The sequence below is a fragment of the Miniopterus schreibersii genome, assembly GCF_964146895.1.
Source record: "Miniopterus schreibersii genome assembly, chromosome: 16".
NCBI classification, from domain to species: Eukaryota; Metazoa; Chordata; class Mammalia; order Chiroptera; family Miniopteridae; genus Miniopterus; species Miniopterus schreibersii.
The window spans coordinates 43,926,188-43,944,758 of record NC_138116.1 but is presented as its reverse complement, the minus strand read 5'-3'; the positions used below and the strand labels follow the sequence as shown (position 1 = coordinate 43,944,758).

General features: G+C 47.3%; 1 protein-coding gene across 3 annotated transcripts in view; it reads left to right on the top strand.

The window, feature by feature from the left end:
* EPN2 (epsin 2) overlaps positions 1–18,571 on the top strand; it is an 80,603-nt gene that overhangs the window by 21,252 nt on the left and 40,780 nt on the right. For 2 of the 3 annotated variants that reach the window (XM_081162329.1, XM_081162328.1), the window contains exon 2: positions 17,214–17,973. The exons of the other annotated variant lie outside the window; for it this stretch is intronic. In XM_081162329.1, the coding sequence (XP_081018455.1) occupies positions 17,379–17,973 (595 nt within the window). In that variant the 5' untranslated portion in view covers positions 17,214–17,378. The remainder of the gene's footprint in view (positions 1–17,213; positions 17,974–18,571) is intronic. 3 annotated transcript variants of the gene reach the window in all.

The following is an 18,571-nucleotide window of genomic DNA, read 5'->3' as shown; positions in this document are numbered from 1 at the left end:
ATGTGTGTGTGTGTGTGTGTGTATATGTGTGTGTGTGTATATACACACACACACATATTTATTTATTTTTCTTCAGTGAGGGCTCTAGGGCTTTATTACAAATAGAATTGACTTCTAAGGAGCCACCTCTCCGATCTTTTTATTTATTTATTTTTGTTAATTCTCACCAAGGATATTTTTTTCATTGATTTTTAGAAAGAGAGAGCGCAACACATCTATTGGTTGCCTCCCACATGTGCCCCAACAGGGGCTGGGGGTGGAACCTGCAACCCAGGTAGGTATGTGCCCTTGACCAGGAATTACACCCGCGACCCTTTGGTGCTCAGGCTGATGCTGTAACCACTGAGCCACATATGCCAGGGCTCAGTAAAGTTTTAATTTGCATTTTTCTGAAGTGTGAGCTGATCATGTTGTCATATGTTTAAGGACCATTTATACTTTTCTGTAGACTTGTTTTTCTCTTGGGTTATTGGTTGCTTATTTCTCAAGTTTTAAAAACTATGTTTTTTTACTGATTTTAAAGAGAGAGGAAGGGGGAGGGATAGAGAGAGAAACATCGATGAGAAAGAGATATCACATCGATTGGCTGCCTCCTGCACAGCCCCTACTGGGGACTGAGCCCACAACCTGGGCATGTGCCCTGACTAGGAATCAAACCAGGGACCTCTTGGTTCATGGGTTGACACTCAACCACTGAGCCATGCCAGCTGAGCGATTTCTCAATTTTGTGAGCTACTCATATTTTTGGAAGGTTAGTTTATTGTGTTATGAGTTGTAAATATTTTTTCAGGCTAGGAATTATTCTCTAGTCAGATTTTAATTTTTATTTTTAATATATATCTTTATTGATTTCAGAGAGCGGAAAGGAGAGGGAGAGAGAGAGATAGAAACATCAATGATGACAGAGTCATTGATCGAGCCCACAACCCAGGCATATGCCCTGACCAGCAATCGAACCCCGATCGCCTGGATCCTAGGTCGATGCTCAACCGCTGAGCCACGCCCGGCCACGCTAGTCAGATTTTAAGATTACTTTCCCCTCAGTTTCCCATGTCTGAAGATTCAGACTGTGGGCTTGGGACAGAGTCCAGTCCCCGTTGGGACAGAACGACAACCGTGGCTTTTCTCCAGGATTTTAAGTTAATTGGCCATAGACATGTTTTCAACATGAACGTACCACAGTGTGGATGTGTTTGAGTTTGTATTGGGCTGGGTTACATGATGCTGTGAAAACAGCCAGCCCCTCATATTAACATGGCTCAATACAGCAAAGGCTTATTTCTTGGTCATGCTATGTGTCCAGTGTGTGGTCATCATAGTCATTCATGGACCCAGAGGCACCGTCTTTTTTGTTGTTGTTAGAGCTTTATTGATACATAGGTTATGTACCATGAAGTTAATTTCACTCTTTTGAAATATATAGTTCAGTATTGAACAAAATTGTTCACCCATCAACCTAATTTTATTTTAGAACATTTCATCACCCCAAAAGAAATCTTATACCCATTAAGCAGTCATTCCCCCTCATCTTCTTCCCCCAGCCTCTGGTAACTATCAGTTTACTTCTTATCCCTGTGGATTTGCCTGTTCTGGACATTTCGTTTAAATGAAGTCATCTAATATGTGGCCTTTTTTGTGTTTGGCTTCTCTCAGCATAATGTTTGCAAGGTTCATTCATGTGGTAGCATATATCCATTCTTCATTCCTTTTTAAGGCTGAATGACACTCCATTGTATGGATGTACCACATATTATTTACCCATTCATCTGTTGGCTGATGAGTAATGCTGTAGTGAACACTGGTGCACAAGTTTGTCTATAAACCTGTTTTCCTTTCTCTTGGGTTGATTGAGGCTTTCATCTTCACTACCACATTGGGAAGGAAATGTGGAGAATTGCACATTGGCTTTAAAAATGTTCAACAAAAAGTGACGCACACACTTCTATCACATTTTACTGGCCAGTGCCATGACTGACTTCAGAGGGATGAGAAAATGCAATTTTGTCACAGGCCCAAAAAGGAGGTGAATTGGAAATATTTGTGGTTAGAAGTAATTACTACAAAGGAGAAGAGAAATTGACATTCCTGGGACCCAAGAGAGTGATTCTGTATGGACAGGTCACTCTGAAAGGGCTCATTAGTTCATTAGTAAGGCGGGAACTCCAGGGTAGAAATTACCTAGAACTAATGGTTTGACCTTGAAAGCTGGTTGGTGGAAAGACCTTGAATCTTTCAAGGAGCAGCTTAGAAGTATGTGATGATGTTGGAGAGCAAAGGGGCAGCCCCCTGGAAGTATCGTTAAATTGGTTTAAGACTGGGCTCCTCTGTTTTCACAGGAGGCACTGTTCAAGAGAGGGAGCAGAGGACTTACCCCAGCTCTGTGACTCTTTCTGTTACCCATTCTCTCTCATTTCACCTGTAAAGTGCCTCCCTTGTGGAATTGTAACACATAGTAGGCACTGAGTAAATTGTAGCTGTCACACGTTGGTGAATTGACTAGCAGCAGCCTAGCCTGTGGTCACTGAGTAAACAGGCCTGGCCTTCCCAGGGCCATTTGCTCTTGTTTCCCATATGAAGCATAGTGTGCTGAAGGACTGCCCGGTTCCCACGGCCTGGTTCTCCCAAGGGTGGCTGAGGAGGAGGTGGGTGGCATTGACGTGGCCAGTGAATGTGCTGAGGCAAATGGACAGTCTTCCTCAACCTCTGGCACAGAGGCTCCAAACCAGACTGTTTTCTGGGCACCAGAGACACTGAGCAGACCTATAGACACCCTTGGTCGGTGGTGCTGGACACGTGCTGGCACGTATCCCTGTGTTACTATTGTTCAAGACAGACCAGGACGGTGGTGATGTAAACATTATTTGGACAAAAGCATGTGGCTGTTGGAGATAAAACCAAAAGGAAAATTACAGCTTCAGTTTCTTTGGGGTTTTGTGTTTTGATATTCAGCAGCATTCTAACCTTTTAAGGATAAAAATCATCTGGGTTGCAAACTGCTGTTTGTTTCTGCTTATTAAGTTTAGTGTGACCAGTAGGCCTGAAGAGGGCCAGTGGGAAGCATGTGGGCAGACGCAGAACCCCGTAGCAGAAGTAAAAGGTTCCACCCCAGCGCACCCGTTTCCTTCATGCCTGTTACCCGGGTGCCTCCTGGGCCGCCCTCCCCTTCCCAGAGGAGGAAACAGACTCACCCAGGACCAAAGGGGTGGGGAGAGCAGCCATCTTCCCATCCGGCCCAGCTATTTTTAAACTGCAACATCTTTAGGCCATGTTTTATATCCTGTAAGAGCATTTGTGGGTACTTGATTTGGAAGTTTGGTGAGGGAATGTTGAGGAGCAGAGAGATTGAGGAGGGGGGTGCTTCTAGCAGGTGGGGTGGACGTGGTGCCCTGTGAGTCATTCATTCCTGTGGCAGATGTGTACTAGGCACTGTGCCAGGTCTTTTAAGGCAGGCAGCAGCTCAAAGACAGTTAGAGCCTCTGTCCTCTGAGAGCCTGTAAGTCCAGAGATTGTGAGAGAAAGGAGGGAGAGGTGGAGAGAGCCGGAAGCCCAGGGGGCAGCAGGTGGTGGCTCCTCTAGCAGAGGATCCCTGGAGGAAAGGGGGAGGGGTGCAGGTGGGAATTGGGGGTGGCTAGTTCAATTTTGTCCTGAGACTGGAGGCAGAGTTGGTGTGCCACAGACGTGTGGGCCTTGATGCCACAGTCTATGTGGCCTCTCCTACGGGCATCTGTGCCATTTGATCACTGGCATTAGAAGGCATGGTTCTCCCAGCCAACCTTGCTGTGCACAGCTCCCAGAGCATGCTTCTCGCCATATCATCTGGCCTCTTCTCTGGCCTGTGATTATTGTCTCTTCCTGAAACCTCTTCACTCTCCCTCCCGTGCCCTGGATGGTTCTCCTGTGTCTCCACCACTTCATGCCCCACCCTCCGCCACCCAGCCCTTCTTGGACTTAATGGACACTCACCTCCTTCTGACTTGTACCCTCGCCCATTCTCCACTGCTGTCCACAGTCTTCTTACCTTCTCTCCGAGGGACATGCTGGCCCCAGCACCCCTCTCCTCCCTACGTGCCAGCTGCATTCTCCATGCCTGTCACCAGTCACAGCTGTCTAAAATAAAGCTGCTTCTCCTGCCTCTTTCTTTCTCCTGAGATCTGCACACCCTCCCACCTTCAGTTTCTGTTAAGGGTGCCTGTGTCTTCCTGGTTACTCCCACCCCCTCTTGCCCCATCCCACACTGACCTTTTTGGTCAGGGGTTGATGCTCTTGCTGTGTGTGTATGTCTGTCTCCTGCCTTTCTCATTCCCCTGCTGCACTTGGATTCAGGCCCTGGTCTCTCCTCATTACCCCTGATGGGCTTACGTGGTCCTCCTGTCTTCATCATCCTCCCTGTCCCACAGCCCTCTCCCTGCTGCTGCTTGGCCAGGACTTCAGAAATACCGGCCTGACAGCGTCATTCCCCTGCTCCTGAACAAAACAAACCAGCCTCAGTAGCTTTGCCTTTAGCAGTATTTCCTAAAATAACTTTAAGTTGTACACAGTTGAATGTTACTCATTTTAATAGTTCTTTATCTTAAAAATGCCATAGTACTGCCTTAACTGGTTTGGCTCAGTGGTTAGAGCATCGGCCTGTGGACTGAAGGGTCCTGGGTTCAATTCTAGTCAAGGGCACGTGCAGCAGTTGCAGGCTCGTTCCCCAGCCCTCGTTGGAGAGCGTGTGGAAGGCAACTTGCCGGTATATCTCACATCAATCTCTCTCTCTCTCTCTCCCTTCCACTCTCTCTGAAAAGCAATGGGAAAAATATCCTCGGGTGAGGGTTAAAAAACAGCCATAGATCATCAAAAAGCTAAACGTAGACTTATCATATGACCCAACAATTCCACTGCTCAGTCTATACCCAGAAGAGCTGAAAGCATATGTCTACACAAAATCTTATACACAAATGCTCACAGCAGCATTCATGATAGCCACAAAATGGAAACAACCCAGATATTCTCTACCTGATAAATGGAGAAATAAAATGTGGTATATCCATACAAAAGAAAATTATTCAGCCGTGAAAAGGAATGAAGTACTGCTTTATAGTGCAACATGGATGGACCTTTAAAATATGGTATGTGAAATGGCCAGACACAAGAGGCCATGTGGTGTATGATTTCACATATATAAATGTTCTGAGTAGACAAATACATAGAGCCAGAAAGATTCGTGCTACCAGGAGCTGAGGGAAAGGGGCATGGGTAGTGACTGCTGACGGATTCAGGGTTTCTTTTGGGGGTAATGAAAATGTTCTGGAGTTAGATAGTGGTGATGGTTGTACAACATTGTGAATATACTAAATTGTAAGTGTGAATTGTACACTTTAAATGGTGAATTTTATGCTATGTGAATTATATCTTGGTAAAAATAAAAGACCCCCCCCCAAATGTCACAGCAAACAATTGTGCCACTTTTAGTAAGAATTTAATGAGATAATTCCTAAGACTGTGCCTGGCACATAGCAACCCCCGTAGGTGTTAGCCGTTATTATTCGGAGGCTATGGCACAAATCTTGAAGGTGAATAACCAGAGTTGCCAAATCCAGATTTCTTAGTGTGTTGAGGGAGGTCCCTACAGCAGCCTCAGCCAGGCTGGTCCTGCTCCTGAAGACCCTGTGCCTGGCTCCATATACCGTGTGCTCTGCCCACGTGGCCGCCTTCCCCTATGTACTGCGCGTCCCTCTCATTCTCTAGCGGCATTGCCTCGGATGCACCTGACCTCCTGATATTCTCCTGCCTGGAACACCAGAACAGAATCTACTTTTGATGTCCTGTGTGAGGTTGTTGTCCCCCAGTCCAGACTGAAAGCCCCATTGTGTGCTTTCCTAAATCCCTGTACCTGTAGGTATTGTTCTTTACACACCGAGTGTCACATTAAGTAGCAACTAAACCATTGACATGTTCTTGCACTGTAATGATAAAATGGTGTCATAAGACAGGACAGAAAAAAACATTTTTAAAATGCAGGTCAGAGACCATTTATATACCCTACAAGTGAGCAGTTCTCCTAGGAATGTACTCGAGAAAAACATGGTGCGCCTGTCCCAGGAGACACACATGTACATAGCAGCACTATTTGTGACAGCAAAAACCTGGAAATAGTCCAGATGTGCATCAGCAGGAGCAGGAGGGGAAAGCTGTTAAATGCGAACATGGTCAAGTGCTACACAGAAGTGGAGGTGAGTGAGCCACGGCTGGCTGCACATAGTAACGTGGCCAAATCTCAGACAAATAATTTGAGTAATAATGCAGATTGTAGAAGACCATATATTGCTTAGTTTTATAATACTTATAAAAGTATTATTATTTATTTATTTGAATCAAGGGACCAAAGAACCTTGAACCTGAGCCATTTTCCAGGGGCAGAGGAGTGGGGAAGGGAAGGACCTCGTGTGTGCGTTTTAGTCATGCTCTAGGCCTTGAGGGGCTGTGGGTCACAGTTACTCATTTTGTTTGTACCTCACATGTAGTTTGCACTTATTCTTTTATATGTACCCATTAGTACTTAACAAAAATTTAGAAAACAGAAGAGCAGCAAGAAGACATTAGGGCTGGCTCACACTTTTTCTGGGGCAGATTCTGACATTTAAGAGTTAGAAGGAACATTTCCTTCTTATGTAGCCAGTGTTGCAGAGTAAATAAAACACTGGGACTGTCTCCAGCAGGGGAGGAAGGAGGGAAATAATATTTTTATCCTGTACCAAAAAAGGAAGTTTACCTTTCAGCACTGAGACTCGTTTTTTCTGGGTGGTATTCAGATGACAGCTATTTCAAAGGAATGCAGGCTTCTTGGGTTGTTAAAGTTGATGTGACTGATTTAGTAGAAGACACAGTTATAGCCAGAGAGATACCATTTCTTAAGGACACACTTTAAAAATAGTTTGGAATGTCTGTGGTATCTCAGACTCCATCCTGTGGCTGGTTTCATTGTATTTTCGTCTGTAGAATCTCACACATTTCCAGGTGAAGCTTTCTTTGAAGAGCATTATAGCCTCTTTCCATTTGTCGGCTGCACAGGAAGGAACCAGGCTCTGGTCCTAGCACTAACCTCTTAGGCCTTGGAGTCTGCGCATGGGCAAGTCCTGAGGCCCTTTGAGCTCCTGCATCTTTGGCCCTGCCCGCTTGACTTGGTGACCTGGCTGGGGAAAGGATCTCCTGTGGCCAGCTGAACAAGGCGGGGTTAGGAGAACATTTGCTTCTCTGCTGCCTCCTGGGCTCTCAAACGTCTAGACAAGTAGACGTTTAAGGCCTGCAGATTGAGCAAGGAAAAGTTCATTGTTCTTAAAACTTTGAGCACTGGATTTTTCTAAAGCCAGATGGAATAAGAAGTGAAATTAAGAGGATGGGACGAGAGGCCAGCTGTCTGGGATCAAGTCCTGGTGCTACCACTTGTTGGCAATAGAGCTTGGGCCATTTACTTAACTTCTCTGGGCCTCAGCTTCCTCTCTGTGGAGTGAAGGTAATAATAACTCCTGTAGGACTGTTATGAAGATTCAGTGAGTAGACTTGTGTGAAGTTCTTAGAATGTGCCCAGCATATCATCAGGGCTGAGCTGGCTAGCTTCTAGTTAGAGGGCCTCTTCTATTTTATATTACTCTTCCAAGTCAATCCTGTTATGATTACTAGTGTCTGAAAGCTTGGAAATTGCAGCTGCAAAGAAGAGCTGGAAAGGGTGGCCGTTTTTAATAGGTTGTGTGTGGGGCAAATTGGGAGGTGGTTTCCTCCCTGCATGCTTTTCCTGCAATGCTGTCATCTCCCGCCTCGGAAGTTCTCTTTGAGTTGTCCTAGGGACGTGCTGAGAAACATTCTTCTAGACAAACCTTGGCCGGGCTGGGGAGAGGAAGCAGATAATTTGGACACCTGTTACTTACTGGTCCCTTTCCAGACACCTCCTCACAGCAACTCTGAGCAGCAGCTGGCATTACCTCCATTTGACAGGCGTAGGAATAGAGGCTCGGAAAAGCTCACCAACTTGCCTCAGGTCACCCAGCTGGAAATTCAGGATGGAGACCTAGGTGGTCAGAATAGGAAATACCCATTTCAGCTCGTGTGTCTGCCCAAGGTTGGTTGGCTTTTCTCCTGAGCCAGGCTGTCAAGGTGTCCCGTGGTCTCTGCTCTGTGGCACGTGTGCTGCCCTGAGGGGCCCAGGCTTTGGTGGCTCTTCACTCCTGTGGTGAGCGTTTATGAAGCACCAGGTATGGACAACCCCTTTCCTAAGGCAGCTGTAGTTGGGCAGACAGTAAGTGGAGGATAGCAGCTGTTTTTAACACCAGTGCTTGAGACCAGAAGGGTAACAGGAACTGGAAGAGTAGCCCTCACGGTGTTAACCCTAGTGGTCTCTAAGTAGACAGGATTAAGGATAATTTTTTCATTGTCTTTTTTTGCCTCTATGTTCATTCACTCAGCAAATGTTTGTTGAGTGCTCACTGCGCCAGGCTCTGATCTGGGCACTGAGGAGCTAGTGGTGAAGACAGGCAGGGCTCAGCTCTTAGGGCATGTGGGGCACAGGAGATAAACAAGTGAACTGAGCTTACACAAGAAAATGTCCAGTAGAGAGAAGGGCTCTGCTGAAAAGTAAAACTGGTGATTTAATAGAGTGACTGATGGTTCTGAGGAGGTGATGTGTAAACTGAGATCTAAATGACAAGAAAGAGCCCATCTGGTGACAGTGCTGGGGAAGGATAGCAGCAGCGGAAACAAGCGGTTAGAGTGAGGCCGAGTCAGCTTGGTGTGCGATCTCCCTGCAGTGACAGTGAGCGGGAAGGAGAGTGCAGCACAGTGGTGGCACATGAAGAGTTAACCTTCAGCATCCACATTTAGGATAATTAGGTTTATCCTTTGACCTTTGCTGAGGTAAGCCTTTCCTCTGGTCTCTGGGGCTCTGGTTCACCATCTCGTGCTTCTCAGTGTGGGGTGGGACCAGGGCCACCCTGTGAGGATTGTGGATGTCAGCCATCACTACCTGAAGTCTATGGAAGTAACTCTCTCAGCTACCCACAGAAACCTGCCTCGTTCCTCCACAGCTTTGGTTTTATCCTGTATACTTTATACAGTGTAGAAATACTGATCCTTACCTGCAACGTTTCTTTTGGCAAGTGCTTTGAGCTCCTTTTGAGAAAAGTGTTAGGTCACTGCTGTGCCTGAAACCAAGTCTGAGGTCCTGGCAGATGGGATTGCAACTCTCCTCCCTGTGCTTATGTCCTCTCAGTGGTTCTTCAGGAGACCAGCCGGGTCTGAATAAAACAGAAATCATGGGAAGTCTAAATTTTCCCATGCAGCTCTGCATCTTTTTCAAATGTCTCAAGCTGGAAAATTGTACTGATCAAATTGTAATCCATTGCTGGGCCTGCCCCGTGGAGTGGGTGTATGAAGCCATCAAATGCCCCATTCTGTGGTTCTAGTCCTGGGCGGCATTGCCACCTATCATTTATGGGTATTTCTAGTAGCTGAGTCACAGAGTGTTAGAAATGGAGACTCTGGCCCAGGGCCACACAGAAGCTGCCCTTGGAGGAAGAAAGGGTTCTGAGGACTGCTCTTCATACTTCCAAAGGCCTAAGGGAAGCCCTACCTTTGGGCTCACGACAGAGCCCCACAGGCCAAGAGAAACATCCACCACTAGGCTTGGGCTAGAATTCTACCTGTGCCAGGGGCTGGTGGGAAGCTTGGGCTCTCCATGGCACCTTGGAGATGGCAGAGAATTGAGCCATTTGTCAGAAGGGGGTCTTGGGAATTAAGGGTTTGGGGAGACCATATGGTTTACCCCATAATTTTAGAAGTAAGGAGCCTGGTCACTGGCTGCCTGGTGCTGCAGAGTGGTCACAGTGCTGGGCGTAGATCCCTACTATCTTGTGTCCTGATTCTGTGTGCTCTGCCACACCCATTGTTTGCTTTTGGGCATGGTTTTTAAGAATGCTGTCCATGATTTCTCATTTACAGAACTACTTTGAGGAGAAGAGAGGTGGGGGCATGAAAGAACTCTCTCCCTTGTGACACGATTTTGCTCCCCAGTCTTCAGGGTGTCTGATTCTTGACCCAGTGAGGGAGGCAGAGCTCACACAGTCCTGTCTCCTAGACTGGGGATGAGGCTGAGTGACTAGTCAGGTGGCAAAGTGGAGCTGAAATGGCCAGAACGAGGTCTCCTGACCCTGGTGCTTCTTTATAGTCTTTAAAAAGAACTGCATTTCAACACCTGTGTAGTCTGCCCTCCCAGGCAGCTCTTCCAGAAACTAAATGGTCAGGGCACATTGGTAAAGAAAATTGGAATGCCTTATGTGTGTTTTCAGTGGTTGATTTCTGCTTTTAGAAAAATTAAGAACAGGTAAAGTCATAGGAGGCTGTTTGAAGTCTAGTTTGAGCTGTCCTGTGCTTATTCCAGTGACTGTTGGATCCTGGGAGAAGCTGCTCAGGTGGCTCTTTGTAGGAAGATCTCCTGCCTTGTGTGAAGGGTGGCATTGTCTAGCATAGGGGCAGGTGCTTCCTACCTGGTCAGCCCTTCATAGTCCTTCCTTCACATCTCCACCTGACCATAGGCTAACTGACACCCCCTGGGGCTCTTCCACCCTAGAAGGGAGAGAGAGAGGAGAGTGCATGGACAGATTACCTGCTTTATTATCTATAAGCCAAATCTAAAATGTTTGTTTTTCCTTGAAATTCTTTGAGCATGTGCATGCAGTTTTTTAAAGCCCACTTTTTGGATGGTGATATACAAAATTGTCTACCCAATAAGTCATTGAAATTTGGTTGCCCCCATTCAGTTAGTGAGGAGGACATTTCTTTCTTTTTTTGGCTGAGTCTGTTTATCTTGTGTGTGTAAAGTAGAGGATTTTCCCCTCTTCATTCTCTCCACTCCATGAGCATAGCTCTAAGCTCTAAGTTATTACTAGTTTTGTTGATGTAGTCATAATAGTCCTTTCTCTGGAGGCTGAAATGACCACTGGGGAAGAATGTGGCAACTGTCCATATGGTCCTGACTGGACTGTTGTCTTTGGACAGTCAGCTCAGGCTGGTCATATGAGCTGGGGTCTCAGCCACCCCCCAACTGAGCCTCCTTGTGATGGTTGTGTTACCCTTTGCCCCAGTAGGAAGATGGGGATGTTTCCTCACTCGTGGACTTGCAAAGCATTCACAGACGTAATGTTGATGTATGTCATAGAGTGACACGTGGCCTTGCCTCAGTGTGCCTACAGATCATGGGAGCTTGGTAAGAGTGTTGCATCCCCTAAGTGCCACCTCCCAATTACTGTGTGTCTGAAGTTTTGAATAGTGTCCCCAGAGATTCTGGTATGTACAATCAGTGGGCCACACTGAAGCAGTGCTGCAGGAAGGGTGGCTGCCTCCTCTACCCGCAGCTCTCCCTGCCATCTGCCTTGAGACAGAGGAAGTAATGAGAAATCATGGGAGGCTGCCAGACATAGATGGTTTGAACTGCTGTCTGGGCTGAAGAGCTTCAGTTCAGTTCACTGTGTAATATTTATTGATTACGACTGCATTTTCATGGTCAATATTGATTGACCTGTGACTGTTGGGTTTTGAGGGGAGGGAAAGATGATTATTGCTGTTTCCTCATTGCTGGTCTTGATCCTTGATCCCTGAAAAGCCACTGCCAAAATCTCTTGTCCGGTACGGTGCACATTTTCACAGCACATGACCAGCCGTGTGCCCTGGCATCCCAGAAGCACAGTGGCTGAGACATGTAGGCTCTGACCAGGGGCCTCCGTGCTGCTCTGAGCCAGGAAATCCTCTTCTTTCTCCTGTATGGATGCTCTGGATTTGGAAGGAATTTCCCCAGCCAGTTCTGGAAGCCCTTGGAACACATTTTTTATGGAATTTTTCTTGTCTCCAGAGGCCTCACTTTAGTCTTGGAATTTTTTGTTTGTTTGTTTACTTTTCTTCTGTTTGCTGGGTTTTTTAGGTTTTTTTAGTTTGTTTGTTTTAGTCTGTTTTCAGGCTACACTGTCCTTTGAATTATCCTATTTTCAAATATGCCAGAATTTTTTCCCCCTGCTTGACCCTGCAAATGTGGTGATTCACCTGTTAGTTGGTGGTCACCATTATAAGCCACTCTCAGAAAGAGCCATGATCCCAGGCTCTGACTGGAGGTACCTGTGCTCCTGGGAGGGACATGCTCCTCCTGCAGCTGTGACCATGGTTAGGTGTGTCAAGGAGAGCCTGGCTGCTCCCTGCACTTGTATCAGAGGCCCTCTGGAGGCTCTGGGAGGCAGGCAGTGCTCTGTGTGTTTGTTGCTTGGTTGTTGCCGGCTTTCCTTCACCCTGGGTACTTGTTGCACAGAACTCGCTGTTGCAGATGATAGAAACACACATTGCTGCTGGTTACAAGTGACTGCGTTGCTCATGCAGCTAAGTCCAAGGAGAGGTTCAAAGGATGGTCTGTCTTGCTCCTTCTCTGTGTCCTGGCTGCTTGCTTGCTTCTGTGCTGGCTTCAGACTTAGGTAAAGCCTGGCCCAGTGGTGGCATCAGCGGCTTCACAACCTTGTTGGCTTCCTAGTAGTTTCAGGGCCCATCCAGAGAGGTCTCCAGGTGGTCCAGTATGGATTGTCACCTGGCCCCTGGTCTAGCCAGTATGGCTGGCAGCTTGTGGTGCTCTGAGTGACTGGGCCTGAGCCGGGCCTGCTCCTGGTCACTTCCCCCTGGAGGGCCAACGCTCTTTCCAAGACAAGGAATATGGATATTACACAGGCAGAAACAACAGATTCCATTTCTAGTAAAGATTCTTTGGCATAAAGAACCTTCCCTAGTAGAACTGTAGAAGAGTGAGTGTCCCCTTCCATATTGAGTAGTCTGTGGCTTTTAAAAAAATTATTTATTTTTATTAAATATATCTTTATTGATTTTAGAGAGAGGAAGGGAGAGGGAGAGATAGAAACAGCAATCAATGATGAGAGAGTCATTGATTGGCTGCCTCCTGCGCACCCCCTACCGGGGATCAAGCCCACAACCCAGGCATGTGCCCTGACTGGGAATTGAACCACAGTCTCCTGGATCCTAGGTCGATGCTCAACCACTGAGCCACGCCAGCTATAGCCTGTGGCTTTTGAGGTGGAGACTTCAGAGCTTCCGTGGGCCTTTTGGAAGGCCTGGCAGAAATGCGCATTGCCTGCTGGAGAGGAGACTTCCCCAGACCAGCTGATATGTTCAGTTTTTTGCTGTTGGTTGGATTTTATCAGCTCATTGTGGTTACTATTGGTTATCTTATGTGTATTAGAAACCCTGATTCTTAATAAAATGAATTATTAATTAGTACTGTTTTAAAACAGTCTTTTCAGGGCAGGAGTGGGGTGGGGTGGTAGGGGTTGTGCTGGCTGGGATCCCCTAGTTGTCTTGTCCAGGGAAGTCAGTGGACGTCTTCTGGTTCCTGTTCCAGCTCTCTTGGTAGGTGCAAAAGGATTTATTTGCCTTGAATAATAAATCCAACTTGAAGTCATTTTGCTGCCTCCACTCAAAAATATTTAAAGTTGTAACAGAATTTTAAAACTTACCTGCTTCATTCACCACTTATGATAAAACAGTTCTAAGTAATACCTGATGATAGAAATATATTTCTAAAGGCATTTCTAGTTATTGATGTTCTAATGGCATTTGTCCCTTCAGTTATGATAGTATAATTTTTGAAAATGAGTCCTCCCACTTTTTTCTTTTAGTCTATACTCTAACAAAGTTTATTTTTCCTTCTTGTTTTGACAATGTCCCCACCCTGTCCTCTCCATTTCTGTCCTGGAGGTCCTTAATAAATGATTGGATGTTTGTGGAATGATCATATTTTCCCAGGCTTGAGTGAAGTGCCCAGAAGGTAACAAGTTACCCTGTTTTAGTTACCTTTGCATGTACATTAATTCAGGCTCAGCCAGTTGGAGAAAAGAAAACTGGGAAATTGAGAAGGAAAATTTGGAAAGTGGAGCCGGCAAACTACTCAAACGAGAGTGAGAACAAAACAAAATTCAGATTTTGGAAATAACACAGTATGTGTACTTGAGGATGGTGTGTGCTCAGGGCTGGGTTTTGGGAGGGAATACCTGGCAGGTGTTTTGGGGAGGGAGATGTTTATTTACTGCCCAATCTGAGGTTGAGGGGGAGATGTTTTAGAATGGGAAGACTGAGGTGTGAGGTATGGACAAGTGTGGTGCAGAGCCACAGGGTCCCACGTCTTCAATTGGAGGAGCAGAGGAGAGCTGTGTGCCCAGCTGGCGCTGCTGTGGCCGCACAGCCTGCTCACATGTCACCAGGTTCCCACAGATGGAATTAGAAGTTTTTTTTGTTTTTTGTTTTTAAATCCTCCCTGAGAATATGGTATTTTTGTTGTTTTTTTATTGATTTTTGGTGTATGGAACGATGCTGTCATCAACTGAGCCACCCGGCCAGAGCGGAATTGGAAGTTTTGATCTGCAAAGTCTTGGGTGAGGCGTGTGACTCATTTGGCCTTGAAAATCGTTTCTCAAAGGTTCCTTGGTGTGTTTTCTCCTATCAGGAATTTCTTATCTCCAGATTTCACCCTTCCCACCATTGGTTGGTCCGGAAAGTGGCTCTTGTCTATAGCTTTAAGAAAATGGCAGGCAGCCATTCATATTATATAGACTTTATGTGTGTGTGTGTGTGTGTGTGTGTTTTGAATATAACAGTTATCTTATTAGCCTTTTTCTTCTTCTCGAAGCCTATTTCAGAGAGTCTGCTAACAGATGCCTCTACAAGCTGATCCTGTTAAAGGGTACCTTGCCTTGGTCTGCAGCCCATTTCTGAATTTTCTGGCATTCTTTCCCCAGCCTGCATTTGTGTCGGCAGGAGCACCCTGACCCTTGCTCACAGGAACTGCTGCCTTCCCTTTGCAACCAAAGGCCCAGGAGGCTCGGCGGGTGCCCTGGCTGCGCCTCATGGCGTCTCCCTGGTCTTTTCTGGGAGAACACCAGGTCCAGCTGTTCTGGTCCCCCCCCCCCCCCAAGGTGGTAGGACTAGAGAAGGGTCAGCAGAGCCCAGCGCATCATTTCTCCCTCAGGAAATTATGTGTTTTTTCCATTATATTTTCAACCATTTGGGGCCTTTTTACCAGGACTCTTTGCTCTCATGCTTAATTGAAGCTGCTTTCTTACCTGGAGGAAGGTGGCCCAGGGTCTCTTCAGGGGTGGATCCTAGCTCCACCTGCTTCTCCTTGAGAAGTGGGAAAGTCTTACCTGCTGTGCACCAGCTGAATAACACCTGGAAATGCCCAGTGGTCCTGGCACCTCGCACAGCCCCTGGACATTAAGTACACCCGAATGTTACTGCTGATTTTGATGAGTGTTTGCGCTTTAATCTGGGAGATGCTTATTAAAAATCAAAGTCTTCTTTTTTCGTTTTTGAGGCCCACCCAATCTCTGCCAGCAGTGACTTGCTATGAATGAAAATCTAATTAAAGCCAGGGGTGCAGGTCACTATGCGTTTCCATTCCTGGGCCTCCAACAGGCGTTAGGATTTAGGGGAGCCGACGGGTGGTGGGAGGTGGAATGCACCGGCCTTCAGCTGATGCCAGTCTGTGGAGGCAGGATCCTTGTCATTCCGGCATGTGGAGAGGCTCCTTGCCAGAGCAGATGCACCAACAGTCGCCAGGATGAATTTTATGAGCTGTCTCTCTTATTCGTGGGCCACCTGTGAGGAGTGGTCACTGCATTTCCTAGGCTCCCCTTCTGGATGCCTTTCACTGACTTATTCTTTCCATGTGACCACTGCGGTCTGAGGCTCGTGACAAAGGTGGGCGCCACTCACTTACTGTTTCTCCAGCAGAAACCACACCACACCGCAGCTTCATGGAGAGTAAGGGCTGCTGCAATAGGAGGGAGGAGGGAGGAGGGGCCTAGCCTGGTGGTGACCTTAGTTGGCTCCAGGCCTCAGGTTACTTATCTGCACAGGGGAAGAAGAATCTCTCCCAGAAGGTCTTCAGGAGCACTAGGTGAGACAGCCTGGCCTGAGGAACGCAGCAGGTGGCGGGAGCGGGGGGGGGGGGGGGGGGGCACCCAGGCCCTGGTTGTACTGCTCTGTCTTTGGCAGTCCCTGGAGTCTCCTGGGCCTTTTTCCTCACTTTGTAAATGAGGAGTAATCTACATCACTACGTCCCATCCATCCCCTCAGGTCTCCTCAGTTCTGAAGGCCATACTGAGGGTTGTTTCTGCAAAAGCCCTTCCCTGCCTGCCTTTGCAGCCCCACCAGCCAGTTGGTTCTGGCTTTGCACCTTCGGGTCCCATGTGCTCTGTTCCCTGTCAGACTGTGGCCTTCCTGAGGAAAGGGACATTGTTTTCAGTGGTTTCATAAATTTATTCAGCAGGATTTATATCATATCAGGCACAGTGCTAGGTGCTGGGTGCTCATCAGTGAACAAGACTAATGGGGGTCACCAAACTTGTGGACCAGAGCCCATTGTCGGAGACATGGATCTCACGTCAGCTCAGTAAATGTTTCTCTTCTGGAGAGGGACTAGATGTATTTGTGGCATAGGATTGGGTGAGCCAGGTAATGCATAACCCTGAGCCTCAGTTTTCTCCTCTGGAAGTGAGGGGTTGGGCTAGCACCAGATTATTTCTAGGCTATATTATACAGGTTGGGCCAGGTGCTGGAGACTTTTGAAAGCCCAGCTCTAGAAGAGTAGTTGGGAACCTTTATAAAAAGTCAGGAGGAAAGTGGTGGTCACAGGGAATTATCTGGGAAGTTACAAGCATGGTGGACCAACGCCAAATGTTAAACAATTTTAAAGGTATAGATAGGCATTTTGGGGTTAAGATATACCTGAGATGAGAGGCCTTCTTATTCCCAAAGATAATTTAAAATATGTCAGGACCAACCTCCCCCAATGTTGATTCTTTTGTAGTTTGCTTTTGCCGTGCAGTAAAAATACAACCCATAGAAGAGCCATTTCAATGGAAGCATTTTGAAAATAGAACAAAAATAGAAAATAATAATCGTGTATTTCTTCCAAAGGCTTAAACTTGAATTTAAATTTTATTCATTATTAACTTGTAATATTGATATTCATCTTGAAAGAAAGGTGGAATCTCTTTTATCCTAGGGGGGCTGGAGTATGTCCAATTTTGCCCCCCTTGCATATGCCAGTACCCACTGTTTTCAGAAGTGTCTGCGCCAGAGCCTCCTCCTGTGTCAGGAGCTCATGGCACAGTGAGTGTTTTTCTTTATTTCTCTAGGTCATGGCTTCCAGCTTCTCAGAGCTGAGTCTCCAGCGAAGGAAATGACTGTCAGGGATCTTGCTCCAGATCTGTTACAGAGACAGAACCTTTGCAGGGTGCAGCCTTGCCCAGGACAGGAACGTTTCTCTCTTTGAAGGGCTTTACATTTGTAGGATAATAAAGATGACGACTTCTTCTATCAGACGACAGATGAAAAACATTGTGAACAATTATTCAGAAGCCGAGATAAAAGTACGGGAAGCCACCTCCAATGACCCATGGGGCCCATCCAGCTCTCTGATGACCGAGATCGCAGACCTGACCTACAATGTAGTGGCCTTCTCGGAGATCATGAGCATGGTGTGGAAGCGGCTCAATGACCATGGCAAGAACTGGCGGCATGTGTACAAGGCCCTGACACTCCTGGACTACCTCATCAAGACGGGCTCTGAGCGGGTGGCCCAGCAGTGCCGAGAGAACATCTTCGCCATCCAGACCCTGAAGGACTTCCAGTACATGGACCGCGACGGCAAGGATCAGGGCATCAATGTGCGTGAGAAGTCAAAGCAGCTGGTGGCCCTCCTCAGGGATGAGGAGCGCCTGAAGGCCGAGAGGGCCCAGGCCCTCAAAACCAAAGAGCGCATGGCCCAGGTTGCCACCGGCATGGGCAGCAACCAGATCACCTTCGGTCGTGGTTCCAGCCAGCCCAACCTCTCTACCACCTACTCGGAGCAGGAGTATGGCAAGGCCGGGGGATCACCAGCCTCCTATCATGGCTGTGAGTAGTGGAAATGCGCCTCACCCTCTGCTAGAGCCCACTGGCTGCAGACATGGTAGCACTGGGCAACAGGTGGGTGGGTGCCCTTGGGCTGAGCAAGATGGTACATCTGACCTTTGTCTCAGCTTGTGGCCGCCCAGACAATACCCTTGGTCTGCTTCGAGTTACTGTTACAAAGGAGCTTTCCGCCCCATGACTGCTTTGGCTCGGTGTCTCAGGACCCTCTGCTTCTCTGAGTCTGATTCTGTACAGCTAGGCAGGAGGGCCTGCAGAGAAGGCGGGCAGAGAGGCAGGCCTCCTCTTTCCTCCTGGGGAAGGGCTGCAGAGCAGGACTGGCCCGCCGCACATGCACTGGGGAGGTGACTGTATTTGGTAGCTAGGAGGAAACAAATGCTTTTTCTGGATAATCTTGTTTCTTTAATCTCACATCAATGTTTTTTTAATGACTGGGCTACAAGTCTCCTGACTGGCTCAGTGTATTTTCTACTTTAGCGTCACAGGGCATGAGGTGGTATTTCTCTGTCTCCCTTAACCAGAGAGAGAAGGCAAGACCTCTGCAGGTGTGCACGTGGGCACGGCCCCCTTTTCCCACCTGCGG